Source organism: Pocillopora verrucosa, chromosome 4, assembly GCF_036669915.1.
Source record: "Pocillopora verrucosa isolate sample1 chromosome 4, ASM3666991v2, whole genome shotgun sequence".
In the NCBI taxonomy this organism is placed as follows: domain Eukaryota; kingdom Metazoa; phylum Cnidaria; class Anthozoa; order Scleractinia; family Pocilloporidae; genus Pocillopora; species Pocillopora verrucosa.
The window spans coordinates 16115991-16132443 of NC_089315.1; the positions used below are offsets into that span (position 1 = coordinate 16115991).

Genomic DNA, 16453 nt, shown 5'->3' on the forward strand with positions numbered 1-16453 from the left:
TAAAAATAAGCGGTAGCAAAGCTGCATTAGTTATCAACAATGGTGGGTGAAGGTAGAAAGCGCTTATTGTGGGTGATAGCGAAGCACATCTGCCGAGTACATGGAAGATGAGTTCGGTTTGGAAGCGTTTGCAACGTGTAGGGAAAAAGGCGTCAAAGTTCCAGTTCACAGCTTCATATCAGTCTTTGACTGTTGAATGTGTTCGAGGTGGAAAATGGTAAGAACCAGATTCAAAACCTTTAGCCGGTCCATCGTACGTATGTTTATGTCCACATTTCAGTATACGCCCCAACGTGACTATCCATGTTAATTCCAGAAAATACCTCATCACTACATGTTAAAATTGCCATGTTTTCGCGTTCACCATGGTATCAACAGTTTTACTGAAACGTTCATCAGGATAGAAAAAAAATCGAAGCACCCAACGGTGTATATACATCACAATTCCTTCCGTTTTTGAAAAGAAAATGAAACGAGCTTTCACGTGATTTTCAGTCTCTCTTGTCGTTATCTTTGTTTCCTAGAAAATCATTCTTTTTCTTGGCTTTTAATCGTCGAATTTGATATTTGTAACAAAATTTTTTTCTTTCGTGGTCGCATGTATGTAGTGCTCCTACGTGATTTGCAACGCGAGAAACCTCAGACATGCATGGGTCTCCAAGTTGAATTCAGTTAAACATAAGAAAATAAAAGCAAATTAAGAGCTAGAAAAAAAATCATGTGCTTTCGATGAAGCAACAAAGAATTCATTTTCTTTAATTTTCACCTGAACAAAAAAATTATGACCATTTTGTATTGTTTGACCTAAACTATGTTTATATCTGAGAAAGCAATTATTCAAGTGTTGAGTCAATACCATTCACTCATTTGTCAATGGAGTGCAAATTGTAGACACTAATGAATATCTGAAAATGGATTTCGTTATTTAATGTTAATTATTATGAACTTTGGAAATCCTGACCAAAAAATAGCTATAAATAGTTTGATCTTCAAGGTGGAAGGTTAATGTTCATATATACAAGATTCTGCTTATTTATTTTGAGTTTGAAGCCGCTGATATTTAACCTTTTGGACTCTGAGGAATTTTGTAAGCCACTTAGAGAAATACATGAATCATCCATGGTTTTAATTTAGATGGTGCTCTTCCTGTTCTTGAGACAAACTGTACATCACTATAACCAGAAACAAAGGAACAGGAATTTGCACATCAATGATAAAATTAAACCTTAACATATTGATTGCAAGTTTTCAATTTTTTAAGAAAATCATCATGATTATTATTATTGCCACATGTAATTAAAAATTAAAATTATCTTAGTTTAATGTTATAAAGCATGAGTCTTCTCATCTAACCTCTTTAAAAATTATTATAGGCAGCCAAACAAACTTGTTGTTGTGTGGACAAGAAGAAAAAGAAGAAAACTTTCCAAGGTGAATTTTTCTTTGAATACTTTAATTTTTGAAAATAATGTTGCATTTGCTCTGTAATTGGGACTTTCACTAACAATTGAACTGCATACAGTCTAGTGTCTTTGTGATGGATACTATTGAAAGCAAATGCAGTCAAACCTGTATTAAGGGGCACTGTATTAACCCTTTAAATCCTGAGATCTGATTTTTGATTCTCCCTTTTTAGCTAGAAATTTCATGTTAATAAGTTAAGAGAATTTGGTGTGAGATCAAGATAACTTCCACCTGATAAGTTTGAGTGTTCTCGTCACCTGTTTACTGAATACGACATGGATATTATAGGGAGAAGTTACATGTTAATCACTTCAGGGAGTTATTTAGGGTTAAGCAGTCACCCTGTATTAAGTGGTCAGTTGTCATAGTCTTGAAATTTGTTCTCCCTTAGTATTTTCTATTTCACCTGTATTCAGCAATCGCCTCTATCAAGGGGTCACAATGATTGTCATGACGATTCTTGTCCCATTGTTGTTAACTGATCACATTCAAGAATTTGTTACAAATTTGATTAAGATGCCATTCTTATGGTTGGACAATGATTAATCTAAGATGAAACTGAATAATAAGACATTGACTTTACTTGATTATTTAAACTGTGCAGCCAATGTCATGGCAACCAGGAATCAGCAACCCTTTCCGAGGGATCATTGTTTGGCCAGAGCCAGAACCTGTTGAAATCAACGTTACTCTTTACAAGGTACATGTTAGGTAGTTTTTAGCTAAAGATATGTACATGCTATTCTGCTAATAAAAAATCAGATAGTTCAGTCGAGGTTTTTGTAATATGTATTACTGTATACTCTTGGGCTAGGCTGGGCCAGGTCTGATACTTATCCTGTATTAGTTACATGAAAGTACTGTGATGCATGTAATATGTTACATGGAAAACAGAGCTTATTTCCAGTGCAGGGGGGCTGAAGAATCAGTGCTGATGTAGGAACCCTCTTTATGGGTGTGGGGCATATTTTCCAAGAAAGTATTTTGTATATTATTTTTGCTGATAGTAGAGGGGCTCACGTGTGTAATTACCATACATACATGTAGTTTGCTAGTCATTCTGAAACAGCTAAAAATTGAATTTCTGTTTTAATGCACAATTGATTGGACAACATACAAAAACCCAATGTATCTCAAAACTACATGTAAACCTTTTATTCATGCCACTTTTTCTTAAATCAAGGACCCCAAACCAGATAGTGAGTTTGAGGACAAGGAGTGGACTTTTGTCATTGAAGATGTAAGTTTTGAATATTATAGTAATTATTGTCAGTAACTAGAGAACATTCAGCTGGTTGTAATGTGTTCAGGCTTCATAGCATAATTGCATTCCATACCTCAGTAACTTAGCTTTACTCAATGTAACTAAGGAGATGCCAGGCAGAATGCTAAATTACTTTTATTATTACTCCTAAGAGTCAAACTTTTGTTTTTACTTAGTTTGTCTTCTTTTATCTGTTTTTTTTCTCCCACCACAGGAAGCCCAGAATGGAAGAAGAAAGCCCATAGCTACAGGTGCTATCAACATGGTTGATTATGCCAGTGTGGAAAGCCACACCTTTGATGTCACACTTACCCTGAAAGTTGCCAGTAAGAAGTTAGTGTCAGCTTCCCTTGAATTGAACCTGACCTGTGTATTGATCAAGGAGGGGATGGCTACGTAAGTAACAACATGAAAAGACTGAGAGTGTTATGATTGTGCTAGAAAACATGGTAACTGGTCAAATCGCCTGAGAGTCATCTTACCCGAAGTCACATCACCCAAAACCTGAGTCATGTTGCCCGAAATTTTAGTTATGTTGCCCAGAAAAAAAAAGTCAAGTTTCCTTAAGAAACAAATACTAAAATATCAGAATTTCTGACCATAAATAGGCAATAAAGTCAACAATGCTTCATTTTTTTGTTAGAAACGGACAACACTTCCCTTTATTGTTAGAAATGAATAACACTTTTAGAATCGTTACTGAAACATATTTCAATTCCGATCATACAATCAATTTCTTTGTAGTCAAAGTCTTCATGGTGATGTTACAAACCATGAAACATTTTCTCAAGCTTACAAGATGTCAGTGAGTAAGAAATGATTACATGCCAAAGGAAAAAGACTTCATTTTGTTGTTGGAAATGAACAACATTTCCCTTTGTTGTTAGGAACAAACAATGCTTTTAGAATCTTCATGGTGTAGTCAGAAACAAAGAGCACTTTAGTGATAAAAATTTGTCAACTTTATTGCCTATTTACAGTCTGAAATTCTGATCTTTTCAGTATTTGTTTCTTTGGGTGTCTTGACTTTTTTTTTCTGGGCAACATAACTATAATTTCAGGCAACATGACTCAGGTTTCAAGCAACTTGACTGTAAACCAAAAATAGTGTGCAAGAAAAAGATTTTAACTTAATGGAAGAAGTATATTGAGACAAAGGCCAAAAGATGATTGCTATTTGGATGATAAATTCTGATAAAACCATATTAGCAGCATTGTAACAAAATGTATCTGGAAATGAATTGGATTAGAATTTACATGTATCAAGTGTAGATGATTCCTGTTGAGGAAAAAGGGGTGTGTGGTTGTGGGCTACAAGGCTGACTTTAACATGATGATGGTTGTGTGGATTGGTTATGGCTCTAATTTCAATGTGCTCTAAATATTATGGACAAGCACACGAGGCAATAATCAAATAACTGCCTTCTTTGACTGTAAGTTCAGTAGAAGAGGATTCAAAGGATTCTTTAAGACAGTAGTTTCTTTATGCACAATTTTGATTATTAGGCTGTATGTACATGTATGTGTGCTGGTGTGTGCAAGGTGGTGTGTATGAGTTTGTCAGTTGGGGAGTTGACTGTAATTCCTTGGGTCACATTAGGATGATTAATTGTTAAAACTGTACCTAATTCTAAATTTGGACATACAGGTGTTGTTAAGTGGTGTTCCTAAAATTACCTGTTTTTTTACCTGCCTGCTGTTTTGTGAGACTCAGAGCCTTCCTTCAAAACTCAAAATTCCTTTTAAAGAAAGTAGAGTTATTAACTATAAATAGTTTGTAAGATTTCTGCTGTAATTGCTACCTAAAGTTGTTCTTTTTTTTTTTTTAACTTTTATTTTGGCAATAGTGATGATGATATGATCAGTATTGGTAGTATGATGAGCTTGAATGACTCTTATTACTTTGATGATAATGATGATGACATGGAAATGGCACCATCCCCAAGGTTTCATAGACGAAACATTTCACAGGGCAATATGAAAGTACAAGGTACCATTACTAAAATAACAAAGTGTTGATTTACAGAATGATTCTTTAACAATTATTCGCTGATTGCAAAGTGAATATTGTTGAATAACCCCTAAGATGAAGCCAAGGGGATTACTTGACAATATTTGCTGAGCCTGAGGCAAATGGTTGTTTTAGCATAATCCTGCAGGTGCTTTTGAATTTCTTGTAAATTCATTTTGTTGTTGAAACCATTCACGAGAATTTGACGGGTTTATTTAATTCAATCAGCAAAAACTTCATTGTATTGTACAGCAAAGGCAAATGGCAAAAATGAACTCTGATTCAACTTAGTTTTTGTATGCACCTTAACCCTTTACACACAAGCATCAGTATCCATATTCTCCTATTCTTCTCTCTACATTTCCTTTGCTATTGATGAGGAGAATTCATTCACATGTTACAATCAAAGCCTCATGGGTTGGCAATCATTTGCTGTATTCTCATGACTGTAATGAATAATTAAGCTATATTACTGTAAGGAGAAATTGCATGTACATGCTGGTCACTCTAAGGTTTAAAGGATTAAATCAGCACTGCAGAAAAATAGCACAAAGTCTCATATTCACAGTTTAATGCAGATATTTTAACTTAAGATTAACATACCTAATCATCCTGTTCATCAAAAACAAGATTCTTTGGAAGTCAATCTATTGCCATATTAGAATAAAAACAACATTTGGAGGAAAAAAAACAATACCAATTTGTTTGTTTCTCACAAACAATGAATTCTCTTCCAAAGCTGTAACCAGCCTGCAAGAGACAGAATTTGCCAGAAGCAGATCACCAACAGCATCTCCAGTCCTTGGCAAGAAACGTGGCAGAATAAGATCCAAATCATCTTTGGGAGAAAACCCTAAGACTCTAGTTAATGACCTTCTGAAAGCAGAAGGTATGAAAAGGTGAGAGGAAAAGTATGATGAAGTCAAGGTACTCCTCTTCTACATGCATGGTAGTATATTACATGTATGCTTTTAAGAATACCTTTTTTGCCCTAAACTAAAAATCAAATGTTTGATTTAAGGTCAAGCACTGACTCAGATGCATCTGCAGACACTTCTGATGGTGGCCAGGTAATGTTGAATCCCCTTATCATCTTGTACAGAAGTATTCAAGTCTGAGCCCAGTCCATGCTGTAAACAACAAGTGTGCATGTCCCATGGTGACAGATTATCAAAGTGCGTTATTTGAGTATCACATGTGTACATATGCATATTTTTTTGTACCTTCCAGTCTTTTATTACATACATTATGCACGTCTTTGCTAATTAATAAGATGAGACGTGTGTGAGTGTGTGTGTAACATGATAGCTTTTTCCAGTATGTAAGTTTTCCTTTCACGATTTGTCACTTCTTCAGACACAAAAGTTCTTTCTTTTACACAGCAATGTAACACAAAGGATTCTTTTGGCATCAAATATGAAAGACACATCACATGCGCATGTATAAAATTATGCGTATATACGCACGTGTATATGTATATGTATGCGCAACTCTGTGTGCATATGTGCTTATACAATTTGTGTGTGTACTCAACGCATATCTGATCAGTACTGTATGTACATTTATTTCAGGATACTAAGGACAAGAGTAAGATGGAATCTGAGCTGATAAGTAAGTGGTGCATTGTCCCCTGATCACTTCAACAACTTTTAACTCCCTTCCTGGCTCAACAATACATAAGGAGGTCACCTTGGCAACCAAGCAGCAACCCGCCTCTAGGCACTTGTCAACACAACATTGACAAACCAATGTGTGGAATGTTGTGTGGGGGAAAGAGAGGAAAACAAAGCAAGCAAAGTAGGAAAGTAAACTTGACACGAGCATAAGGCAATGCCCGTGTAAACCACCCTTGACCTCCCCCTCCCTTAATTTCCCTTCCCGCCCTCACCCCATCCCCTTACTCGACCCCCTCACTCATGACCCCCCTTCCCTTCACCCCTTCAACTGACCCTTCTTTCCTTGACCCCCCCCCCCTCCCCTCCCTTGACCTCCCCCTCCTTCCAAACTTTAGTCCCGTTCTCTTTCTTCTCCAATAAGAATACTTTACCAATGAAGCACTCCTGATGGGAAGTCCGGCGGGTGGGTCATTGTGGCATTCACTGAAAGCTTTATCATTTGCGTAATGTATATTACCTGTGATGAAAATGTAGTTATTTGTCTTGTAGAATGGGCACGAACATGTACTAAAGGCTACCGTGGAGTGAAAGTTAAGGATATGACAACCAGTTGGAGAGACGGACTTGCATTTTGTGCAATTCTACACAGCTTCCATCCGGATAAAATGTGAGTGGTGATTGTCGTGCATCTTCGTATCTGAATGTGCTTCTTAATACATGTTACTTCAGAGTACACAATGGTTCTCTTTTTCTTGGAGTATTTGTGATACATCTGCTGTTTTTTTATTGCTTTTCTGTAGTGAATTTTCCTCACTTGATGCAACGAACATTAAAGAAAACAACAAGTTGGTAAGGACTTGTTTTTGATATTTCACCATATTAGTAGCATGCTATTTTGTAGGTTTCGCCAGTTGTAACGTGGTGTTGTTAAGGTGAGCGGTTATCTGAGTTAAAACACTATAGAATTATCTGACTGATCGTGCAGTTTGAGCCGAAGGATGAGGGTTGTCGTAAAAAGGACTGTTATCGGTAGTAGTTATGAATATTTTGCCAACTTGAGGAGTTCTCTCTTTTAAACGATCAAACTGCAGGATCGGCCGTTAAAGCCATTTACACGTCTTCACGAAATAACATGTTAGAATGAACATTTCAACCCCGATTTTTGGAACTGATTTTTAAACTTTATGAATTTTACAATTATCTCTCTTGACTTTTTTTATCGGCTGATCGTTCAGCTTCACTAATCTTTGCACAATTAATTCATCTCATATTAATTTTTTTTCCAATCATTTAGGCTTTTACTGCTTTTGAGAAGCTGGGTATTCCACGTCTTCTGGACCCCACCCAGATGATGTTCACAACCGTTCCGGACAAGCTATGTGTGATGACATATGTTTATCAAATCAAGAATCACTTCGGTCGGACGCGACAACCGCTCCCTCCGAGCCCACTCAGTCTGGAGACGTCGCCCAGACCGCGAAGATTACCCGTCCCACCACAAATGACGGTTACCTCCACAGAGGAACCCACAGAACAGGATGATGCTGCTGTAGAAGACAATGATAGCGTTGGAGACAGCAAGGTGGCCGCCTCCAAGGACAGCAAGGAAGGGAGCAACCCTTTTTTGGACGATCAAGAGGGGGACGATGAAGCTGCCACGTCCGATTTGTCGACGAATCCTTCTGCCAGCAGTTCAAGTGAAGTTAATGGGAGCGAAACAATTAGCAAGCAAAACATTGGGACGGCTTCTTCGGATGCAAGCGTAGATAGGAAAAATTCCGCGGAGGAAAATGAAGACAAGAAGAAAGATATTCTTGTAACGAGTGATGTGAAACCACCTCCTAAACCCCCAAGAATTCATCAGACTGATACCGAAGACGATACGAGTTTGAAGACTGACGATAATGTAAATAAGAAGGAAAATACTGAATCAAAGCCGTATAATCCTTTCGATGAGGACGATAACGAAGATGTAAAGGAAAATAACAAAACCGATCCAAGTACAAAATCCACGAAGCCCAGCAAAGGTTACAACCCTTTTGACGATGACGACGATGATGTTGCAGCTGATAGCTCGGCAGAGAAGGACAACAAGCCAGGTTATAATCCATTTGACGATGATGACAATGAAGAAGACGCAACAGAAACTAATAAAAACGCCAAGAAGAAAACATCCGGTGTAATTAAAAGACAAGTGTCTTATCCCCATCATTATAATCCGTTCGAAGAAGGCGCTGACGATAAGTCGAATGCTACTGATGAAAGCTCACAAAGAACTAAACCCAAAGAAAAGAAAGAGACTAAGGATACTGTGTTAAACTCGACAACAAAGAGTTATAATCCTTTTGAAGATGATGATAATGATGATGAAAGTTTGAATGATAACAAGACTGCCGTGCAAGGTAATTCAACAAGAAAGTCTAGCACGGAAAGGAAAACCAACGTGAACAGAGTTGCCCAGTCTGGGACGAGTTCTCCGTCTGCTGCGCTTAAACCGGCGGTAAGGACGTTAACCCTACACAGCCTAACATCTTCATGCATATTCTTCTTACTGTTCTCTACACATTTCTTATGATACCACAAGGAAAATTTGTGTTACAATCAAGGGTGATCATTGTTGGTGATCATTTCTTTCTTCTCGTGACGTTAATGTTTGATTTAGGGGTGACAATGTAAGGAGAAATGAACTTCTAGTCACTTTTAAGGGTGGAAAAGTTAGAGAGGTGAGGGGCCGTGCTTACAGTAACGGCATTGTTTAAATTATGTAAAATAGTCGCATGTGTTGAGGACTGGAGAAAGTTTTCTATTTTCCTCTTGCATCTACTTAGAATTAATGGAGATGTTAACAAAACATCAGTGAAGAGGTCTGTAATCAATTAATTGCTTTCAGTTTCAACCCTCTAACTCCCATGACTGACCCAGACAGAATTTCTCCTTACAACATCAGTTCAATAACAAGAAGATTAGTGATGAGAATAAAGAAAAATATAAATTAGAGGATTATTACCGAATTAAAATCACAAGACAGTAAGGAGAATCACTCATGAGATCAATGTATTTCTGTATTGCAGGAGACAAGTGCAAAGAAAAGGCGTGCCCCACCCCCACCGGCAGTACGTTCATCTGATGATCCCTGGACAGCGAGACTTCCCACAGAGGTTACTCCCGCTGTGAGTGTTGAGTTGTTATTAATGTAAAGGAAAGTGTAGACTCCATGTATTATGAGCTTGAGGACCACTCCATGAACTGTTACTCTTGGTTTCAAACAATCTTTAATTGAAAAACTGAAATAGGAAGAAAGAAAGAAGTTTTCTCATTAGGGTATAACAGATCTTAGGTCATAGTTAAATCGCCATATTTTGTGTACACGTCCTTAAGTGAGAGTTTAGATAAGATCACGATAAATGAGTGACTATTAATCTAACCATTTCTTTCAGAGACAACGTCGGTCGCGGCCGACAGAAACAAGCGGTGAACAGCAAACATCTCCTAATGCATCCCCCGCGAAAAGGGCTCCAAAGAGGGCCGCCCCTGCTCCTCCGAGGCGACCACCCCTCATCCCTTCTTTTGACGAATGGAAAAGTGAGCAAACGGACGGAGACGCTGCTGGTGATAATGAAAGACCAGCAGTTTCTAGCACAGGAGACACACATGAGAAATCTGAAAGCAGTTGTGGGGCATCTCCAAAAGCAGCACCCAAAAATTCCACCACCGACGCAGCTAATCAGGCGGATATAAAACTTCTTGCGCGCCAAGTACTGATGGACGCGCGGAAGAAGGCTGGCGCTAGCGGTGCGTTACCTAGGGAACGAGTGGCAGAAATCGCCAAAGCTTCTAAAGGACCAACCGCTGATAAAGCAACCGCTGATAAAGCAACCGCTAATTCAGATGAGCGCGAAGGTGGTCCACAAGGGAAGGAAATGGTAACAAGATGGCTTATGAATGGCTGTTTTTGGTGATAGCTTGGTGTCGGGCTTGGTTCAATATGTTTGCCACGTTACCAGTGGTTAATTGGCATAATTCTTTGCTGTTTTTGTTGTTTACTTTGTATCAAGTGAAAAACCAAATAGCTACTTTTTCTCTCTCTTGTCAAGCTTTAATTTATTTCCTTTTAAGTTAGCCCTGGTAATTTAATGTTCTAAGGTTAAACCCTCCAGCTGATGTTAGATCATTCGCAACACCTGTTTGCTATACATTGTATTAATTTTTTTTTTCAAGGAGAAAGTTAAGAGTAAAAACTAATTCTTATCTGTCATTGCAAGGTTGATGACGAGGAGGCTTTGAGAAAAAAGGAGAATCTGAGACAAAGAAAGGTTTGTCGATCTGTTGATTCGTGAGCTGAAGTCAAAAGAAAACTTTAAAAAAAATGATTAACTTCACCGGAGGTCACTCCTTGATGAAATTGTAAACGCTTGGAAGTTTAACTCCTCTAGAGCTCTGACTCTTCCTTGATTTCTTTTCTCTATTTCGTTATTTACCCTTCATTCGAGAGTTATAAAAGGAAAATTTTTAATGGTTTATAACAGACTGTGTATAAAGCCATAGTATTTCGCTTGATTGCAGGAGGAGCTTTTAAGACGAAAAAAGGCCACAGAGAAAGCACAAAAAATGGTCCAAAATGCCGTTGATAAAGAGAGGGCACAAAAACAGCCTTCTTCACCGCAACAAACGATAAGTGAACAAACAAATCAGGAAAGTAGCACTGGGGGAACTAATACTGACAGCACTAGTGGCGATCAGAAGACGGCTGGGAACAAGAACTTACAACACCGTCCGCTGAAACTGAAGGATAAAGAAAATGATGAGAACAGACGAAAATTATCACCGCCTCCCAAGAATGAATTTAAAGAAAGCGACGAACTGCAGCGAATTAGACAAGTTTTGAATCAAGGAAAGAAGGACAGAAAATCTAGTAATTCTGATAATTCTGGTCAAGACAAAAACTCTTTGCGTGCACAAAGTCCCAAGCCTTCGCAGGAAGGATCAAGAAAAATTTCACACGGTAAATCATCCAAACATAGTGCGATGAATGGGGTGAAAAATATTCCTGATCCTACGCCGCCTCCGCGCCCCAAAGCACGTGGAGCCAACGCAGGTCTGCATGCTTATGTTAAGAGTAGAAAAATGAACTTTGAGGCTTTTGAGGTGCCATCGGATCAAGCACAGCAAGGTGACAAGCAAGAAAATATAGGGACACAACAAGGTGAGAGAATGAACCCCAGAATGAGAGAATGAACCCCCTGATATTAGCAGAATAGCTTCACTCGTTGTAGAAAAGTGTAATTCTTGTTATTTTTTTGTGTCTAAAGTAATAAGGGATGGTAGCAGATATGAAAGTTTTTCCTTTGTTGTTCGTCCATGGTTATTAACCCTTACACCCGAATATAAATATTCATTTTCTCCACACTCTCCCTTTACATTACCCATGGTACTGACAAGGAGAATTTGTTTTACAATCAGGTGCTTAAATTGTGGATTATTTTCGTTTTTCTCACGACCTTATTTTGTTTCAGGGATGATAATGGAAAGAGAAATTAGATATCAAACCCTTTTAGATCGAGGTTAAAGGATTAATTCGTTTCTCGATGACGGAGCTTGAACTGTGCATTTTTCTTTTGCTTTCTCTTTTCCTTACCATCGAGGTACGATTAACATTGTACTGGCGGAATATCTTTAACTCTCGTAGAACCCACTCGGGTGAGATAGATTTATTTTTCTTTCTTTCCAAGGTGTTCAAGATAATGATACAAAAGACGATTCGTCCAAGGTAACTCAGAGCCATACAATAGAGAAATTTTTCATTTAGAGTTGAAAGTTATCCAGAATTACTTTGGTTTTACTTTTTTCGCTCAGTGATTCGTTGGTTCAGGAAACCCGCGCCGCTTTCGAAACTAATCGAATTCAAAACTTAAAAAAATTGCAGCATGGTCGCTCGCGTTTTCCCGTGCTTCGAGGGATTTGTGTGATTTTACTCTGGGCTCTGATTGGCTCTGTGATATTTCCCTTTGTTCTGATTGGCTGATGTGATTACTTTGGTGTTGGTTGAACGACACCATAATCGAAAAGTGTTCCATATTCCAATTCACAGAATTCTTTCTTTGGGTTTTTTGTTGGAATTTGCTGAACTGTTTGCTGGACCCAATTGTTATCATTATTTAAGGATGTGTCTTTCATTACTGCCTTTTTTTTCGTTACGGACATACATAACTTTTAGTTGTTTTTCTTCTTTAGGATGGAGTTGCCATAATAGATGATGAAGGACGGGAATCAGGGGAACCCTCACAGGTGTGTTTTCGTCGTTTTCAGTCTGTTAAAATTTATTATGTCTGCAAAATCGAAATTAACCTTTAGAGTCTAACTCTCCAGATCTGGTAAGTAGATCTACTCTTCCCGGCTTGCTGGCTTATAAAATAGACAGCAAATTTTGGTCTTATTTCAAATGGGGATTGTTTTTTTTTTCCCTTTTTTTGAGTATGATTTTGGTGGGAAACAAAAGAAAGTGTCAGTGCAAATTTTTTCGCGCAGCATACACTGTATTTAAAAAAGAGCTTTGTCATGATGTGAGTAACAATAAGGCGATCAGAGTTAAACCAGGCACTCTTAACTGATATTGTAGGATCTTCAAGACGCGTCTGACTACGTCCGCGAAGAACTGGAAATGCTCGAAGAACAACAAAAAGCTTTGGACAAAGTTGGAGAAAAACTGGAAATTGAGCTTCGTCGGGCGATGCAGACTAAAGGTAATATAAAGCGTTGTATGCGTTGTGTTTACCTCTCTATCTGTTACTCAATTAGCACGAAGAAGAGTTTCTGTAAATCAGTGAAACGAAGACTTAAGCTTACCGTTAACACTGTGATAAGCACCCCGTATAGTTCGTCAAGTTTAAAATAAGTCCCCACCCACCCCTCTCTTGTAAGCCTCCAGTTTGGTAAGGCAATCAGAACGTAATCAAACCTGTTTGCTCAGTGCCAGTTAAATGAAACAAAGTGAAAGAGGGCTCCAGTCAAAAGATGATTGAAAATACAGGGATTCTTATGAGCCAGGGGAACGGAACAAGAGCTAGCATAGCGTTAGTCAGGCATGTTCTCTGGAATATATTATACAGGTTGTGAAGATGAACGAGAAAAACTTATGCAGGAATGGTTCTTACTGGTTAACAAGAAAAACGAGCTGGTCAGAAGACAAGGTGAACTGAATTTACTGTAAGTACATTACATTTTATTTATTTAACTTCAAGTTATAAACATGCCCAATGTGCACTCTGGTTAAACTCTACAATTTTCGCAAGGACCGTTCAAAGCCTTAAAGCGACGAATGCGAGTCGCCGGAGGGACAAATTACGCCTTCCAGGCACATATTCTCATAGTTTGCTTCATACTTGATATTCGCTGTCTTTCGGCTTTCAGTTTTTTGTGTCTTTGTTTTAAGCGCCAAGTGGTGAAGCTTTTTCGTGCGTTATTGGTGACCGTTGGTTCGAGACAGGGCGCATGACGACAAAGTATCGAAAACTAATATCAGAATGATACGAGCAGCCAATCAGAAAAAAGGAAAAAATCATCAGGAGCCTATTAGAACTCAATGCTAACGCATGTAACCAGCCTAAAGCGCGGGAAACCGCGCAAGACCCAGGGGTGATTGAATTTACTTATCACTCGTTGGTTGAGAGTGATGTGAAAGTTTTACGTAATAAAACAACACCGGTACGGTCCCAATCATTTGAAGCTTTTTAGAATGAGTGAGGTTATATGAAGTTGTTTTGTTATGTCTCCCTAACAATAGGAAGAACGAAGAGGACCTGGAAAGGAGTAAGGACATGCTACAACGAGAACTGCGAGCCATTTTGGAATTGGAAGGTAACTGCAAGAATAATTTTTGGAAGACATATGCAGCCTGTGAACTTGTTTTGCATTGTAAAGTTACACGGATTGAACTGTTTGCTTCTTAGATTGGCAAAAGACCGAGGAGCAAAAAGATCGTGAAACAAAATTAATTGATCAGCTGGTGTCAGTTGTCAACAAGAGGGATCAATTGGTGCAGTTTGAAGACTCGCAGCTTTATCAGTGAGTATTAAGTTGGGATTTGTATAAAGTTAAGTCACCTACCTAGCGCTTGCGGACTGGGCTTACAGTTACTGAGAAGTCTGGGTTCGAGTCCTAGCCGAGTCATTGTGATGTGTTCTTAGGTCTACGAGTCCACAGCAACCATATGATTCAACTAACTTAGCAGTAATTAAAAAAAAGATGGAAAGCCTCAAATCCTTCACCTATTGAAACGCTATGTCGCAAACTCAAACAGACTATCTCTGAGGAGCGCCTAGCTCGCATGTTGAAGTTACTTTAAACCAACAAGTACACAAAATGCATTTTTCCGAACGAAGTACAACAGCGTGCAGCTAAATTTCAGCAGGTATGCAAACTGTGGTATGCAAGAGATACTTCATGCCCTGTTGAAGGAGAGTTTGTTTCGAAAGTTTTACACTTAAACTCGGGAGACTACCGCGCAGATTTGTGTGTAGCATACATGTAGCTGAATGCTTCCTATTACAAGAACGGTAAGCTGTATAGCTGGGGAGACTATACGCAACTGCCTTGTGCACGCTATAACGATGATAAACGTTTTGAATTGATTATAATTCAGTGCGTTTCTTTGTTGCAATTCTTCGCAGGGCTGAGCAGGATGCACTCCATGTGCAAAAAGTGATTGCTAGTGCCAGGCTTTCAAAGGACAAGAATGAATGTGTTCTCCAGTAGGAATAAATCATGTTTATTTCAGTTTCCTTGGCTTATGAAACGTGATTTCAATCATCCCCCAAAGTGGCTTGAGAAAGGTGTATTAAAGAGAACAACAGAACAAATTCTGTAAAAATTTGCTCGAGTTAGGTCGAGATCTTAAAGGTTATCCCCAAGTATCTGGTACTCTAATTGTGAAAAGCTAACCGAACCGTTTGTCTGGTTGTTATTTACACGTAAATATTTAAATGGAAAGCGAAACAGCTAATCAAAGACAATGAAGATGTATAGTTAATGGTTTGAAGCCGGTGGTAAGATGTGATAGTGAAGTCTGATCGTCCGTGTGGGTGTAGTCCTGAGGAGGACTGTTGTCGGTAGTGATGACTGACATTTCGACAACCTGAGCGGAAGTGATCACCAGAGTCAAGGGAATAGTCATTGTCAGTCGAACAACAATTATTCACTACAATCTGACAACAACTCTTTACTTGACTCCAATAATGACTTCCAATGACGCAGAGGTTGTAGGATCACACTGATCACACTGAAGATATGTTTATAGATACTAATAACGAGAGTTTTTAAATGGTGACATCTCGGGCGGGTCTTTTGCTGCAAAACAGTTAAAAGAAGGCAGTTAGCCGGAAGGTGTAGTACTCAGGCAGAATTACTGCTTCAAAGGTTAACTGCTCTTTTCTTGTTTTTTTGTTCGGTTACACTACACCTGCTTGCTTAATATTGAATGGTTGTGTCAGTGATTGCTGCACTTTTGTGTCATAATTGTTTTTTCCTCAAAATTTGTTTAAGATGAATATATTGCCGAAGACGGCGTTAAATTTAGGTTTAATTTTCCAGTATTATTTTTATAGCACCATTATTTAGAAAATTTTCTATCTGTTTCTAAAAATGAATATTGCGTTGCAAAATTTTGACACCTCAGGCTTCAAAGGCACTCGGGAGTTTTATTGACCCTTAAACCCCAAAGAGTTAATAGCATCTAAGTTTTCCTTACATAACCACTGAATCTTTCTTAAATGTCATGAGAATAAATCTAGTGGTCGCTAACTTAAGTAGCTTTTGATTTTTAAAATAATTCTCTTTGTCATTACCATGCGAATTGTGTAGAAAACAGTTTGGAGTATTTATATAGTAATGATAGACTGTAAAGGGTTAAATCAAGGAGGTGCAGTTAAAGAACTGATGGTTTCAACAACTAAGAATGGTCATCTTCTAGGATAAATATTATTTTTGTGAAATAATTTTAAATTAAGTAAGTAAATATTGGTTGAACATCCTATTCCTTCCCATTAATCTTTATTCCAATTGAAAGGGAAAAAAGAAAAGAAAATTGAGACATAATTTAACGAA

The 16453-nt window shown here is 38.2% G+C and overlaps 1 protein-coding gene across 1 annotated transcript; it reads left to right on the top strand.

The window, feature by feature from the left end:
* The first annotated feature begins 39 nt into the window (after window positions 1-39).
* LOC131796078 (EH domain-binding protein 1) lies at window positions 40-16453 on the top strand. Its single transcript, XM_059113727.2, has 23 exons — window positions 40-217; window positions 1374-1431; window positions 2069-2164; window positions 2648-2704; window positions 2943-3124; window positions 4576-4718; window positions 5479-5638; window positions 5761-5809; window positions 6311-6350; window positions 6905-7022; window positions 7156-7204; window positions 7650-8855; window positions 9427-9525; window positions 9793-10278; window positions 10618-10668; window positions 10919-11558; window positions 12085-12122; window positions 12587-12640; window positions 12972-13095; window positions 13462-13558; window positions 14136-14209; window positions 14302-14416; window positions 15022-16453. The coding sequence occupies exons 1-23, from the start codon at window positions 108-110 to the stop codon at window positions 15104-15106; spliced, it is 4131 nt and encodes a 1376-aa protein (XP_058969710.2). The 5' UTR covers window positions 40-107; the 3' UTR covers window positions 15107-16453.